Genomic DNA, 15,568 nt, shown 5'->3' with positions numbered 1-15,568 from the left:
AGGGATAAATGCACACCAAATGATCTTGAGTATTCATGCTTAGAAGCAAGCATCACTTGCGACCCAAAGCACATGTATTTCAAAGTAGGTTAGAATAAATGGGACTTACTTTCAAGTAAATATAGTTTAGGACAAGCATACTGTTTTCTTTGGCGGATAACTGGGACTCATCAGGGTTAAGATTTTGGCCTCAGCCCAACAAAGCTTGTAAAGTTTATCGGGAGTGCGAAAAGAAATCCCCACCTGACCTCTGGATAACCCAAACAGGAGATTAGCCCATTTCCAAGCAAAGTAAGTTGTCACACTGTTAGGCCAATTGCTTCTATTGACATTTTGCATAAACATCTTACACAGAGTGATCAGAAAGGACTGTTATGCCATTAACGTTCCCCCTTCTTTTTCTTTCTTTCTTGGGTTTTTTTTTTTTTTAATACCTAAGCTTTCCAGAATAAAGGCCTTTCTGAATTAGGGATAACAAAAGGGTCAAAAGGTCACAAACATTCTTTTAAGTAGGTACAAATCTAGAAAGTTTAAATTCATTGGAAAGTGCAAATTAGAACTTTTTTCAGTTCAAAACTCTACACATATCCCAGACTGCTGAAAGAACCCATCAATTCGGCTTACTCTAACTTCGATGACATGAATACTTGTGTCAAAAACTTTAGGTTACCGTAGACTGCATTTTTATTATTTACTTTAAAATATTCAAAGCCATTCACCTCCTCAACTTAAGAAAAAAAATTGCTCAACATGCCTTACAGATGAATTGTCACCATTCTAATACTCATAAAATGTTGCCCTACACATAAAATTTTGTTTTTTAAAAATGAAATAAAAATGAGACATAGTATTTAAAAAACATACAAACCCCTATCACTTACACAGCATGCATAATGTGTTGTATATTGCACAAAAAATATTTTATAATCTTGTTAGTTTTATTTTGGCTTTGATCAGAGATGGAAACAATCTCTTTTTAATAGTATGAAAGCCTCCTGCTGGGGACAGCAGATTACAGCTAATTGCTAAATTCTTTGAAATTCAGATATAATGGATTGTGACCTTTTTAATTAAAACCCCCAAAAAGCTGGGCAACATTTCCTAACAGAGTAACCTCTGCTAAATGTATGACATGTGAACTATGTTCACTGTGACACTCCATGTCTTTATATGTTAGAGGTCACATTTTTGCCGAAAACAATTTTGGATAGCATCTCTCTTCTGATTAAGATCGTCTCCCTTTCAAATAGAACATAGTTCAGAGCTGTCATCTACACAGAATTTCATAGAGAACCAAACATAAGATTAGCTTCATCTCAAACCCAGCATAATTTAAATACAGCCAAAAATTTACCCAGTGGAAGAGAAAAAAAAACCCGTTCCCTGAGGGTAATTCCTGCACGATTTGCTGTTCAAAGTCTGGGTTCTAGAGAGGCCTGCGCATATGGACAAAGGACTTCTGCATATGCCATGTGGTGGTGGTAGTAGTTGGTTTCTCTCCCCCCCCCCAACCCCATGCAGGGGGCTGCCAGTGGAAGGCGGACCTGAAAAGCTCCTACGCCCACACCAAATACCATGTATTGCGCTTTAGATCTCAGCCAAAATCATCAATGAAACCTTTCACTAAGCGAAAAATAGTGTCATATGACATCCTACATTAAACAGTTCACAACATTGTTTGGCCTTATTATATAGACTTGCCTGTGGGCATTAGAAATGTCAACACTTTGCTTATAAGGATGCACCCCTTTGCTCTAAAGTATATTTTGCCAGAGAGAGAGAGAGATGGAAAGAAGTTAGTCAAGTCAAGAAAACATGACTTGACTACAACAAGGGGTGGTCAACCTGTGGCCTACCAGATGTTGAACTACATTTCCCATCAGCCCTAGCCAGCATAGCCAATGGTGAGTGATCATGGGATCCCTGACCCCTATATGCTGCTTTGAGAGGGTTTTACCCTTAAAAGTGACCTAAAAATAATTGTAAATAAATAAATAAATAGAGTTGCAGTCTAACAACAACTGGAGGGTCACATTTTGCCCACTCCTGGATTAAAATAAAAAAGGCTTTTAGCACATTAAAGACTTAACACATTTTTATAGCAAAGTTTTTTTAAAAAAAAATAATCAAGGTGTTGCTATCTTGAGATAATATTGTGTGTTGGTTAGTGAAATCCAGTGATATTCAGATACATGCTTTTAACCTGTTGGTTGTTTTATTATGGTTTAAATTTTTGTGAACCGCCCAGAGAGCTTTGGCTATTGGGCGGTATAAAAATGTAATAAATAAATAAATAAATAAACAAACAATAAATACAAAGCTGCCATTATGAGGTGATAAGAAGCAGTTTCCTTTCCTATGCGTGCGTGTGCGTGTGCACACACCACAAGAAAACCAAAACAGTTCCATGGAATTATGGATACAATATTCTGGGACTGGGAGCAAGGGGGGGAATATGTGCACGTTGTCTTCTCTCTTTGTTCTTTCTTTCAGGAACTGCACAAGCACTTCCACATTTGAACGATGAAGAGAAGAAGTGCTCAGCCTTTAAAGTACCGGTTCAGAAAATCTTATAGCCCAAGGGCCAGATTCTATTTCAGAGAGGGCTTTGGGGAGGCCCCATTCCAGTGGTGAATGGAGGCTGAAGACAAAATGGGGAGGGGCGAAAATACATGCAGATTGTAGCTTAAAGCTCTCACTGCCAGTAAGGAACCCTTAGGAGAGGAATTTTAACCTTTTAGAATGGAGGAAAAACCATACGAAAGCAGGGAACCCACTGAATGATAGTGATTGGAAAAAGAGGGTGGGGCTCAGGGAGGGTCCCTTTAGGGAAGCCCAGAGGGCCGGATTGGGACCCAAAAGGGGGCAGATTTGGCCCAGGGCCTGAAGTTCTGCACCCCTGCATTAAAGGTTTGTTAGATTAATTTTAAAAAGTGTGCAAGCGTGGAGGGAGAAATAGCATATGATTGTGAGCAGAAAGTTGAAAGTGTGAATTTCCCCACAAAAGAAAGGCAACCTTTAGGAGCAACATTTTGTGAACTGTGTTACAACTGGCTGTGACTGTGTTATGAGCAAAAGTCTGAAGTAACCTTGACCCTCATTACAAATGAGCACCAGTTCAGAGAGGAGGGAGTGAACACAGAGATAGGTTGACTTTTGCCTAAGGCAGAAATCCTGTAGCCACTGGGAATAAGCCTCATTGAAAGCAATGGGTTCACTTCTGAGCAGGCAGGCATAGGATTGCACTTTCACTCCAAGCACTGTACAGATATAGAAGCCGGTTTCTAAATTCCAAAGTTTCTTCTCAACTAGAGATAAATTTATAAAACTGGCAAAAGGTACCTATAAACAAAATACAACAAGTGTATACACCAATATTTTATTTATTTATTGCATTTCTATACTGCCCAATAGCCAAAGCTCTCTGGGCGGTTCACAAAAATAGCCCCCCTCCTATGGAATTCCCTGCCTCTGGAGGTCAGGCAGGCACCAACTTTGTATTCTTTTCGGCGCCTCCTGAAAACGTCATTATTCCAGAAAGCCTTTCCTTAATGACCAGCTGTACATTTTGCTTCTTTTAAAATCTCTTTTAAAGTGTTTTATTCTATTTTTATTTTATTTTATCTTGTACACTGCTCTGAAATTTTGAATGGGGAGTGGTATATAAATATTGTAAATAAATAAATATTCACTGCTATGGAGGGAATATGCTAATACTTATTGTAAGCAGTGTACTTGTAAGGACACATCAAACTCATAGGACTTTACAGCTCCATTATTCATGTTAACTGAGTCTTAAACGTGTAGTGTAGTGCTTAGTAGTTCCTATAATTCTTATTGTAGTACCTATCATTGCATAACAAAGCAATGATATTGACATCGTGTCATTTTTAACAGGCTGTACTAAAGCGGAGATTTTTTTTTAAAAAAAAACAACCACCCAAAACTATTTAGATATTGCAGTCAGGCATCAAGTCAGAACTAAAAGATACCTACATCTGTTTCAAATTGACATCTCTAAGTGAAGATATTAGCTGTCACTATAATGGGGATATAATCTCTCACACATTTGTAAGTGTATATAAATATGTAAACTCAGGGGTTATGACAGCTGAACCACAGGGAATTGTTTAGTTCTGGAAAAGTCAGAAGTTATTTGGATTCATACTAACCCATCGCAACCTAAAATTGTCCCAAGGGGCAGAATGCTTCCTTTAAATCTAGATGCTGAGGTAAATTCTGAGAGATGTCTGGTCTTGTTATAATCATGGAGTAAACCAAATATACTGCAAATTCCGTAGGACTTCAAAATGAATTGAGGGCCATATGCAGAAAACAAAAGTAATGCATGCTGTTAGGGAGGAGTTGCACAAACAAGATCGTCCTCTGCTAGAATAACCAGAAAATATTTGGATGTTATAGCTTTTGCTAATCCTATTTAAGAAGTCAAGTGTTAACATTTCTTTCTGAAGAAAGGTCCTAGAATGGAGAGAGGTTGGTAAGATTAAGTCAGGAAGGCGCTACTTATGCTATAGCAATCCTGAAAACAGAAACAAAGAAATGTTGTTTAATTGTAATGCCCCCTTTCTCATCATTAAGAAATTAACTGGAGCAGTGGCAAAAGAACTGTCTTTTTGAGGTTACAACTTGAAAAGGAGCCCTCTGGCAGACACTCAGGGTTCTGGCCAAGTTGTTCCCGTGTAGCCTGTACACAAAGTCCTTTTACACAAAGCAACAAACAACGGCAGAGGTAAAAGTCGGGTGGATTCAAAGTAGGACATCATGCCATTTTTAGCCAACTGACTATTTTCCAAAGCTTGAGGAGCAATATTCAAAGAGGAGCAATATTCAAAGAGATTATTGCAACTCTTCTATACAGCAGAAGAGTTGCAATAATCCACAACAGTTGGGATTTTGGGCAGGGTAATGTTGCTACAAGTTTTTACAAAGTCACGTCTTTCATTTAATTTTTGTTAATCAGTGTAGCTGATTCCAGTTTGTCATTAAACTGAGAAATGCATTTGGTAAATTTAACAAAATGGGACTGAAACAGATTCAGTCAAATTGCTTTACAACCCACATACAGAGCAATTGTACACATGTCTACTTCGAAGTAAGCCCTCTTTACTTGGGAATAAGATGATTAATGGTTTTTTTATTTAAAGAAATTTATCATTCCTAGATGGTAGTGGATTAAAGAATTGCTGTCATGATGTTCCAAAAAAGCTCCGAAGCTTAAACTTTTTAAAGTATTTCAAGCTGCAATCCTATACATGGTTACCTGGGAGTAAGACCCATTAAACTCAATGGGAGATGCTTCCAAATAAGATTGCATTGTAAGAGGGATGTGCTTTCTCCACTATGTTTATGGCAGAATAATTGCTATATATGTGCCTGAACTTCAAATATATTTCCTGCTTAAATTATTTCACTAAAAGGAAAGACAAATGAAATATAATAAGTAAAATGAAATGAAAATTTGAATTGATTTATTTTAAAATTCATAAATAAAATACTAATTTTCTCACACTTAAAAAGCAATATAATTACACTTAAATCAACTCATAAACATGCTAAACCTAGACTTACAGTCTCATACAAATAAAGTTTCCTATTAATCAAATGTGGGAATTAATTTCAGTTTTTCATCTCATGAAAATGGCTCTAGCCAGACTAACTACCAGCTCTTGCTTCTTGAAAGTTCTGGGCTTTCAGTTTTTCTAATAAAATCACATGTGCAAAGACATCGGCTAGAAAAATAAGCCACTGTGGACTATTTGATCATGTGAACCAGCCCAGTGTTTTGAATCACCAGGCTTCTTTTCAAACCTGTATGGTTTCAGATTTGTATGTAGTATTAAAAACTGCAGCAACTAATGATAACATCTCCAAAATTATTGAATATTAAGTATCAACACCAATTTTTAAAAACTGGTTTCCCCATGAAGGAATTTTTATTCCGGATCCTCCTCCCACCATATCATCTCTCCTCTCCAGATTTCACCAAAGAACAGTATACCTAAAGCTAAACTACTGTACACATTATTTTTATCACAACTTTGCACTGACCAATACAAGAAATACTCAAATCTCCTTTTGAACATGTTATCGGAGCAACCTGTTATAAACGATCACAGCAACTTGCAGATTCTTAGAAGAAACACCGGCTCAGAATTATCAAAAGAACTGGTTCAACAAATACATGTAAATATATTCTTTTTCTTCATCACTTGTTATCTAGTCTGTACAATAACAGTTTTATTTTTAGTGACAGATTATTCTCTTTACTTTTTCATGATTATTCAGCCTCATAACTTTTTAATGTTTATTCAGCCTATATCCAGTTTAGTAAAAAAGCTAACAAAGGGTCAGTAAATCAATTTAGTAATTGAAGTAACATAACCAGATACTAGGGAGGGATTATTCTTTTCCAGTATAACTTGAAGTATGAACACCCATCTGGCACTGGACTGAATTCAACCACTGCTAGATCAAGCACAAGCCACTATGAGTGCCTTTCTTGGTAGACAGGCAGGGTACAAATCAAATCAAATAAACAAACAAATAAAAATGATTCTGGAGGAGTAATTTAATGCATGCCTGATATTTAGTAAGTTCCAGCTATCTCTCATGGATTTTGTGCTGATTGATATGCCAAAGCACTGAAGCCAAATATTTTGACACACTGTAATACTCTGCTATGAACCATGGCACTTATAGGTAGCTTACTCAGAAGGTGGGTGAAACATGACCACTGCATTTAGCTTCCAGACACAGCTGGAGAAGATCCAAGAACATCCAAAGTCATAAACCTGACTAGCATGGAAAGATGGGCCACTATGAGGGGAATCCCAATCCTCCCCAGTTAATAGGGCTTGCTAATCAACATCCTTTCCATCTTGTCAGGATTATGTTTGCTTAGTTCTCTCATATGCAGTCCCCACTACTGGACAAACACTGTGACTTCAGGAACTCTTTTGGATGGCGTTGGGGCGTTGGGGGGGGGGGAAGTGTGTATCACCATACAAGCTCATCCCATACATCAAATATAAGGAAGGATAGGATGGATCCCTGCAGGAACCATACAAAAGGTTTGTGGGAACTGCCCACCACCCCTTTTGGGAACAAGCAGAATCACTTTGGAGCATAGCCATGAACCACTTCCACTGATATATCCAGGTACACTCCCCGCCCCCGGCCAAGATATTTACCATACAATCCTAATGGCTATATATTTTAATTATAGTACTCTAATAAAAATATGGAATATAAACTTTAACTCTAGTTATCTGTATCTGCTGTCCCCCGTATGTTGCAGTCTCTCAAAATATGCATTCCCATTTATACAGATACCTGGTTTAAATGTTACCCATATCTTTCAGATATGAGTTAATCTGTGAGTTGTCCCTGTTATCTTTCCACCGAATACAGAATCGTTAACTTCAATTACTTTGGCTCTGGTTGACTTGTCAGCTGTGCCAAAAAATATAAATATTTCTCCCTCATGTTGGAGAAAATTTAATAACTCAAGCCTGCTGTGATTTAAGGGGAAACACACACACACTCCTTATGACCCACATTTACTTTAACAGCTACTTTGAAATATCATCCATTCTTAGCAAGTAATCCTTTGGTAGTTTCTTGTGTTCCTTAAAACCATATTATTCTAACCCTCTATTGATGGACTACATCCATTATCACTTGGAAGTAGTGTTAATCCCTCAGTAATTAACACCTTCATTAAAGTAATTTGAACTCAAAAGAAGTTTAAGGTGCATTATTGGCTTAGTTAAATTAAGCTTACTGGGAATAATTTTACGTCATTTGAACTTTCAACTTCTTTCAACTGAGTATTTCTAGTTTTGAACATTGTTGTGCCTGAATAAAAGGAAATGGAGTTGATCTTATCTATTTGGACTTTAATATCTTCATAGAAGTATCCAAACTGGAAATTATTGCTCAGATTGGACAACAGTTTTAGCAATATAGATATTCTAAAATACGTAAGGAAGGGGAAAAGATGGGCATATGTGGTCAAAGCCCATAATAAACAAATACAAAAAGTCTAGAGACTTAGCTGGAAACCTTCTTGAAGCACCCAGAATTCAAAGCCATCTGTTAATAAATCGGTGTGAACTATATAGGGATGGGACATAATTCAGTGGCAGAGCACATGCTTTGCATGAAGAAGGTCCCAGGTTCAATCTCCGGCATTTCCAGATAGGACAAAGAAAGAATCCTGCCTGAAACCCTGAAAAGCTGCTGCCAGTCAGTGTCGACTACTCTGGGCTAGATGGACCTAGCAGCACATGAGCTTTAATAATGGAAGACATCTTAAAAAGCACATAGCTATATATAACCTTCCTACCCCTGATAAACAGTAGGAGTCAGTTGTGCATTTTATAGGAATACAGGAAACTGCCTTATACAGAGTCAGACCATTGGTCCATCTAGCTAGGATTGTTGACATTGACCAGTAGAGGCTCTCCAGGGTTTTAGGCAGGAGTTATTAGCCTGGAGATGCCAGGGATTGATCCCGGAATATTCTGCATGCAAAGCATATGCTCTACCACTGGGCTGCAGCCACTGAGTTTCACAGAGCCACTACAGCTCTATTTTAGCTACCTGGAGAGGAGTAGAATCCTATGGAACGCCTACCTTTCCGCCCCGCCAGTTCCATCATACAAGTGGGACCCACCACTTATGTAAGGGAGATCAAGCATTTCCTAAGGGAAGCCCCACCATGAGTCGAAACGCTCATTTCTGGAAGGAGGCAAGTTGGCAGAACTCCCTTATGCAAATTCCGCCGATATTATTATTATTTATTGCATTTTTATACCGCCCAACAGCTGAAGCTCCCTGGGCTGTTTTGCTCATTTCGGGTTGCCCTGGAAGTGCTAAATCACTGTGTAAGCAATGGGGGGGAGGGGAGGTGTCGCTTGCACAATGGAATTGGCAGGGTGCAGGAGAATCAGTGGGGGCTTAAGCATCCCATTGAATTCTGCCCAGTATGATGAAATGGCTAACAGATGTTTGATGCCATATAACAGGATTTTCCTAAATAGCCAGGTGATTCTTAAAGGGGAGCAGGAGGCAAAGAGCATCCTAGCCCAGCATCCTATTTCTCACAGTGACTAACCAGATACCTATGGAAAGCCCATAAGCAGGAGAAGAAGACAATAGCACTCTTCTGCTGTTGTTTCCCAGCAACTGCTTTACTAGAAGCATGCTTCCTTTGATCCTGTAGGTACCACAGAGCCATCATGACTAGTAGCCATGGAAATCCTTATCCTCCTTAAATTTATCTAATCCTGTTTTGAAGCCATCTGAGTTGGTAGCCATCCTCTACTTTGTTGTAGTGAATGTCATAGTCTAACTACATGTTTTAATAAAGAAGCACTTCCACTTGGCTATCTTGATCTCCCACCATTTAGCTTCATTGATGACCCCAGGTTCTAGTATATTGAGAGATGGAGAAAAGCATCTCTGTATTCACTTTCTCCGCACCATGCACTATTTTATAAAGCTCTCTCATCATGTCCCCAGAGCCAGTGTGGCGTAGTGGCTAAAGTGTCGGACTGGGAGTCGGGAGATCCGGGTTCTAGTCCCCACTCGGCCATGGAAGCTCACCGGGTGACTTTGGGCCAGTCACAGACTCTCAGCCCAACCCGCCTCACAGGGTTGTTGTTGTGAGGATAACATGGAAAAGAGGAGGATTATGTAGGCCACCTTGGATTCCTTGGAGGAAAAAAGGTGGGCTATAAATGCAATAATAAATAAATAAAATAAATGTCTCTCCTTACTCATCTTTTTCCCCCTAAAGGAAACCCAAATGTTGTAATCTTTATGTATAAAAAGTTGCTCCAGCTCCCTGATAATCTTGGTTGGCCTTTTCTGTACCTTTTCCAGCTCTACAATATCCTTTTCGAGATGCCAGAACTGTGGACAGTTCTGTGTCCACAGTTCCATGCTCCATACATTTGTATAAAGGCATTAAATATTGGCAATTTTATTTTCAATCCCTCTCCTAATGATCCCTAATGTCAAATTTGTCTTTTTTCATAGCCACCTTGCATCGGGTCAACATTTTAATTGAACTATGCACCACGACCCCAAATGCCTTTTCTCAGACCCAATCAGTATATATGTGAAGTTAGATTTTTTTTGCTCCAGTTTGCATTATTTGCACTTACTTACACTGAAATGCATTTGCTATTTTATTGCCCATTCTCCCAATTTGGAGGTATCCTTTCGAAGTGTCTCACAATCCCTATTTGCTTTTTATCAACCTGAAAAATTGGGTGTAATCCACAAATTTGACCATTGATTGTGGCCAAGGGACTATGGAGGACCACAAAAACCCTACATAGAAATAGTTTGTAAAAAAAAGTCTAAATTGTCATGTGTATTATTGTTGAGCATATGCATGGCGATCCATTCAACTGTTACATGCTATTTCTTACACAAAAGTGCTTTCTACATCAAGTCTGAAACTGCCCTGAATACTTCTTCAAAGTACCATAAAGCTTTATGGCTAACTATGTGTGCTATATTTATTATTTGTGGCAGAAAGCATCAAGGTACACTGGCCTGTTCCTGCTAATCTTGCACACTGTCATGAAATCACACAGAGGGAGTAAGCCGTTGTTGAGATAACTGGCTTCCATTAGTAAGCATGTGATTGGCAGGACGATAAAGTCTTTTCCCTCACAGGTCAGCTACTTTTTAAAAAGAGGGCAATCCTGCTGATCCATCTTTTAGCTACAGTCTCTCACTGAGTCCCAATTCTCTTGCCTTTTAGCTTTGATATGGTTCAAGCTTTCCCCCTTGTATCAGCCCCTACCTGTCATCAGCTCCTCTGTACTGAACAGCAAATATCAGGAGTTTGACCTCGGGGCACAGTCCGGGTGGGCAGGTAAAACCTGACCACTGGACCTACTTCCTTATCTTTCATATCCTGCAATTCATGAAACAGTATCAAATTCAAACTAAAAAACAGAAGCCTGACCTCTTATAAGAACTTTCTGAAAAAGGCTCTGTTGCCTTTCTAAGTATCCTTGAAAAGAACTGTCATCTGCCCTATTAAGAAAGAAATGGATCATAAATAAAGAAAGGGGGGAAGACAGTGCTAAATCCTTACTAAAAGCTAAACGTCGCTCTTTATAAGGATTTATGTCACCATGATGAGCTGCTAGTAGAGACGGAAGAAAATAGAAAAAGGACTTCTATTACACGAATTTTGCATCCAAAAGCACAGTAAAATAAATGAAATTAGTTGTATGAAAATATTTAATACACAAATATCTAGAATGCACTATATTTTTGATATCTAATATCTAAACAGCAGATACATTGAAAAAATTATGCCATACTTAGGACAGAAACAATCCACCCCAACGTCTCCATATGTGAACTGTGCTTTATAATCACAATCTACCTCCCAAAGTAGATGTGAAAACGATCTAGCCCAGCGGTGAAGAACTTTTTTTTCTGTCAAGGGCCATGGTCCCTAGGGGATAAACTGTGGGGGGGGGGTTCATGCCAGTGGTGGGTAAGACTGAAGGTTGGTGAGGTTAGAGCCAAAAGTCAGTTGGGCCATCCTCTTTTCTTTCTCTGCTACACCCCCCTTTCTCTCTCCTGCTCACCCCCCCCCCCCCCGCCCACAGGGCTGACAGAGAAGGGGCAGGCGGCTCTTTTGCCAGAGGACTGAACTGATTGCTTGTAGAAGGCTTTTAAAATCAACTTGAGGGCCACATGACTGCAGGACATGGAATAATGGGCTCAAGTTACAGGAAGCCAGATTCTGGCTGGACATCAGAAAAAACTTCCTGACTGTTAGAGCAGTATGACAATGGAACCAGTTACCTAGGGAAGTTGTGGGCTCTTCCACACTAGAGAGATTCAAGAGGCAGCTGGACAAGCATCTGTCAGGGATGCTTTAGGGTGGATTCCTGTATCAAGTGGGGGGTTGGACTCGATGGCTTTATAGGCCCCTTCCAACTCTACTATTCTATGACTCTATGAGATTACTAGTTGCCCACCTCTGATCTACAGTGGCCATTTATGGATCGTCAAAAAAAGAGGGCATGCATGAAAAAGAATACAAAGAAGAAGGCACGAATGTGCATAAAATGCACATGAGATAATTTATATGAATAGATGCGAATTTAGAAATATTTATTACAATTTAAGTAGAAATATCATAAATGTCACCAAGGTACAGAAGACTGTGACCAGGTGGCCTGCATGCCTGCCTGCCTAGTCTGCTGTCCGGGTACTAACTGTGGATGGTCAATCGTTCTTAAAATGGATTGGAACAGGACAGTCCTTCAAACAGAGGACAGTCTTCTGGCAGACCTTCAAAAAGAAGACTGTTTTCTATAAAAGAGGACACATGGTCACCCTAGGCAAATATTGTGAAATCATTGATGGACTAGCTATATAAAAGTGACTAATAATAAAAAATAGTACTTCTATAATGTGAGAGAAAACGTAAGGTGTATCTGTACTAAGGACATCTCAGATTTTCTGCAAGTTCCTTCTGCTGGCCCTCGTATTATTTATTTATTTATTTATTACATTTTTATACCACCCAATAGCCAAAGCTCTCTTCATAGGACCCTAATCATGGATATCCAAGGCATCCGTAATGGATTCATAGGAGTTCAGATTCCCAAGAAGCCAACCTGCAGATTCTGCAGTGGACTGGCTTGAAATTGCGGACCACTTTTTCACTTCTGGAGGTATTTGAACTAATGCACATTAGCACTAATCCATATTAACTAATGTACATTTACGGATTTGCACAAGTACACATTAGCACGAATGCAAATTAGCGCAAGTAGAACTAAATTCTGTTTAAAGACTCTGATTTTGTCAATGTGCAAATGCCAGAACAAAAGACACCTGTCAACAACGAAATATAGGTGGAACAGATTTAAGGAAATTCTTATATCCCTAGCCCTAACATAAACAAATATCCTCAAATATTATTTCCATTTTCACTTTTTTAAAAAAGGAAGATTATATTCTAATATAAGGCTGTTTTTAATGCTGGTGTATGTTAAGTCTAGCTTGGTTGTGAACTGCCCAGCAAGCCTCAGCTATTGGTCAGTATAAAAATGTAATAAATAAATAAACAGAGCATCAAAATCATTATAAGATCATTATAAGATCGCATCAAAATCATCACTTGAACTTTCTTTCCACCTATCATATCCATATAACATTACACAGAAACATGCAGTGAGATACTCATTAATTATATCAGCATACATTATATAGTAGCATTTAAATGAAAAATTAATAAAGGAAAGCAAAAAAAAACCCTGTTCAAGATTTTTTTAAAAAAACTGGTATGACGAAGTGAGACGAAAAACCAATCTGCAATATATTCAAAATAATAAAAAGAGGACAAATTAGCTGTGTAATTCAGCTTTCCTCAACTGGCTCCTTCCAGATGTGTTAGACTACAAAGTCCATAGTGTCTATTGGTGGCTGAGGATGATGAATGGTGTAGTCCAACATATCTGGAGGACAATAGGTTGGGGAAGGCTGGCGTAATCTATTTGCCAAGACCAACTTTGGGATATATTCAAACACTATGAAAGAATATAATCTTCCTCCATGAAGCCTGCTTTTCTATGGTAGACTGTGTTAGACTGAACATAGCAAAGCAAAGTCAGCAACTGCATAAGGAAAATGAATCAGCTGCTCAGAAAAAACCCACAGGTTTTCTACAGAAATTTGTAAAGACAATGTACAAATAATACTACATCCAACTGAGACTGGAATACAGAGATAGAAATAACTGTTTCAGATGGAACCTGAAGCATATCATGTAGCTGTTATATTTATATTCATAACCAAAAGAAGGCCATGGTTACATTTCACTTTCTACCTCGATGTCTTCAACAATGCCAGGGACCTCTCAACAAAATGACTGACACTTCAACAGTGTAATTAGAGTAATATTGAAGACTTCGCTGAGGAGTGCAGAAAATCAGGCCCGGATCCACCGGATCCAAATCCAGATCTCTGGGTACTCCAATCTGACCCTACAGAGTTCCCCCCACCCCTTTCCTGTGGCCATAAGCTCTTTCCTCCAACCACCAATCATTAGGTGTCTTCCTGGATTTTGTGCAATGTTTCCTTGTTTTAAACAGCTAAAAATTTTCTCCCAATGGATTTTCTCCCTATATGGGATGACTCACAGTCATCCCATATAGCTGATTGGTGGGAGATGCAGGGCAAATAAAAGGAAGTACTTCTTCACACAGCGCATAGTTAAATTATGGAACTCACTACCACAAGTGATGGCCACCAATTTGAATGGCTTTAAAAGGGGCTTGGATAAACTCCTGGAGGACAAGGCTATCAATGACTAATAGCCCTGATCGTTGTGTGCTATCTCCAGTATTCGAGGAAGTAAGCCTGTATGCACCAGTTGCTGGAGGACATGAGTGAGAGGGTGTCCTGTCTTCTTGGTCCCTGGCCGATAGCTGGTTGGCCACTGTGTGAACAGAGTGCTGGACTAGATGGACCTCTGTTTGATCCCGCATGACACTTCTTATATTCTAGCTCTCCTTTCTCCCCGCCCCCAGTCACTCTGAGGATTGGGAACCCTCCAGAGCAGCATACAATGCATCAAGGAAAGCAGATCAAAAACCTCTTGTGGTCGTACATTAGTGCCTCCTGCTCGTATACAGGGTTGTTTGGACCCCAACCTATGAATCAAAGACTCGGCATTCATTAAAATGCAACAATTAATAGGCACATAAAAAGTGTCTCACTTGTCTGAGATCGATGAATGCTAATTGTAAAGTTTCTCCATGGAATCCAGGCACAGGCTCAGAACTGGCGAACACTGTAAAGTAAAAAAAAGAAAAGAAAGAAAGGTAGATTTTATTTTTATCCAAAGTCCAAAATCAGTGTTATTTGCATTATCATTATCAAACACTAGGAAACAACCACTTTAAGAGCAATGATCTAGAAAGATTTTAATGGCACAAAGTATTGGAATACTTTCCAACATTTTGTTCATTGTAACATGTACTCTATAAAAATCTTACCTCTATCTAGCCTAAAAATAAAACCATACAAAAATTACATTAGGCGGGAGGGAATACAACAGGTAGAAAGATCTAAGCAATAGAGTCAAAACAGAGATGGGATGTGGGTTCATGTCATAAGTTTTTGGTACCAGAATTCCACTCTTTTAAATGTCCAAATGCTCAAAAGGGAAGGCTGAAGCACACACCATGCATCTATTATTAATTTATACGCATGAAATTAAAAAAATGTAGTTTCCAAAATACTGGAACTCTTAGCAACAATCTTTTCAAGCACTACTTTCTTCCTTTGAACAATATAAACAGAATTTATCAAGCTACATTTGCAATTCTTAAGTTTCAAACATGGCTTGCCACATTTGAATAAATATTGTTTATTGTTTTATTCTTTATTACTATATTGTTTAGAGTTTTATTCTGGTGCTATGTGAAGTTTCTGGTTTGAAATGTAAGGGTGGTTATTTTCTGCTGCTTTTATATTATGTGATTGTGCTTTC

General features: G+C 38.7%; 1 protein-coding gene across 7 annotated transcripts in view; it reads right to left on the bottom strand.

Annotated features, from left to right (window-relative positions):
* EXOC6 (exocyst complex component 6) overlaps positions 1 to 15,568 on the bottom strand; it is a 111,953-nt gene that overhangs the window by 15,697 nt on the left and 80,688 nt on the right. For all 7 annotated transcript variants that reach the window (XM_063132873.1, XM_063132868.1, XM_063132870.1 and 4 more), the window contains one exon: positions 14,793 to 14,866. In XM_063132873.1, coding sequence (XP_062988943.1) covers positions 14,793 to 14,866 — 74 coding nt within the window. The remainder of the gene's footprint in view (positions 1 to 14,792; positions 14,867 to 15,568) is intronic.

This window comes from Elgaria multicarinata, chromosome 8 (assembly GCF_023053635.1).
Source record: "Elgaria multicarinata webbii isolate HBS135686 ecotype San Diego chromosome 8, rElgMul1.1.pri, whole genome shotgun sequence".
Taxonomy (NCBI): Eukaryota; Metazoa; Chordata; class Lepidosauria; order Squamata; family Anguidae; genus Elgaria; species Elgaria multicarinata.
This window is presented reverse-complemented; position numbering and strand designations above follow the sequence as displayed.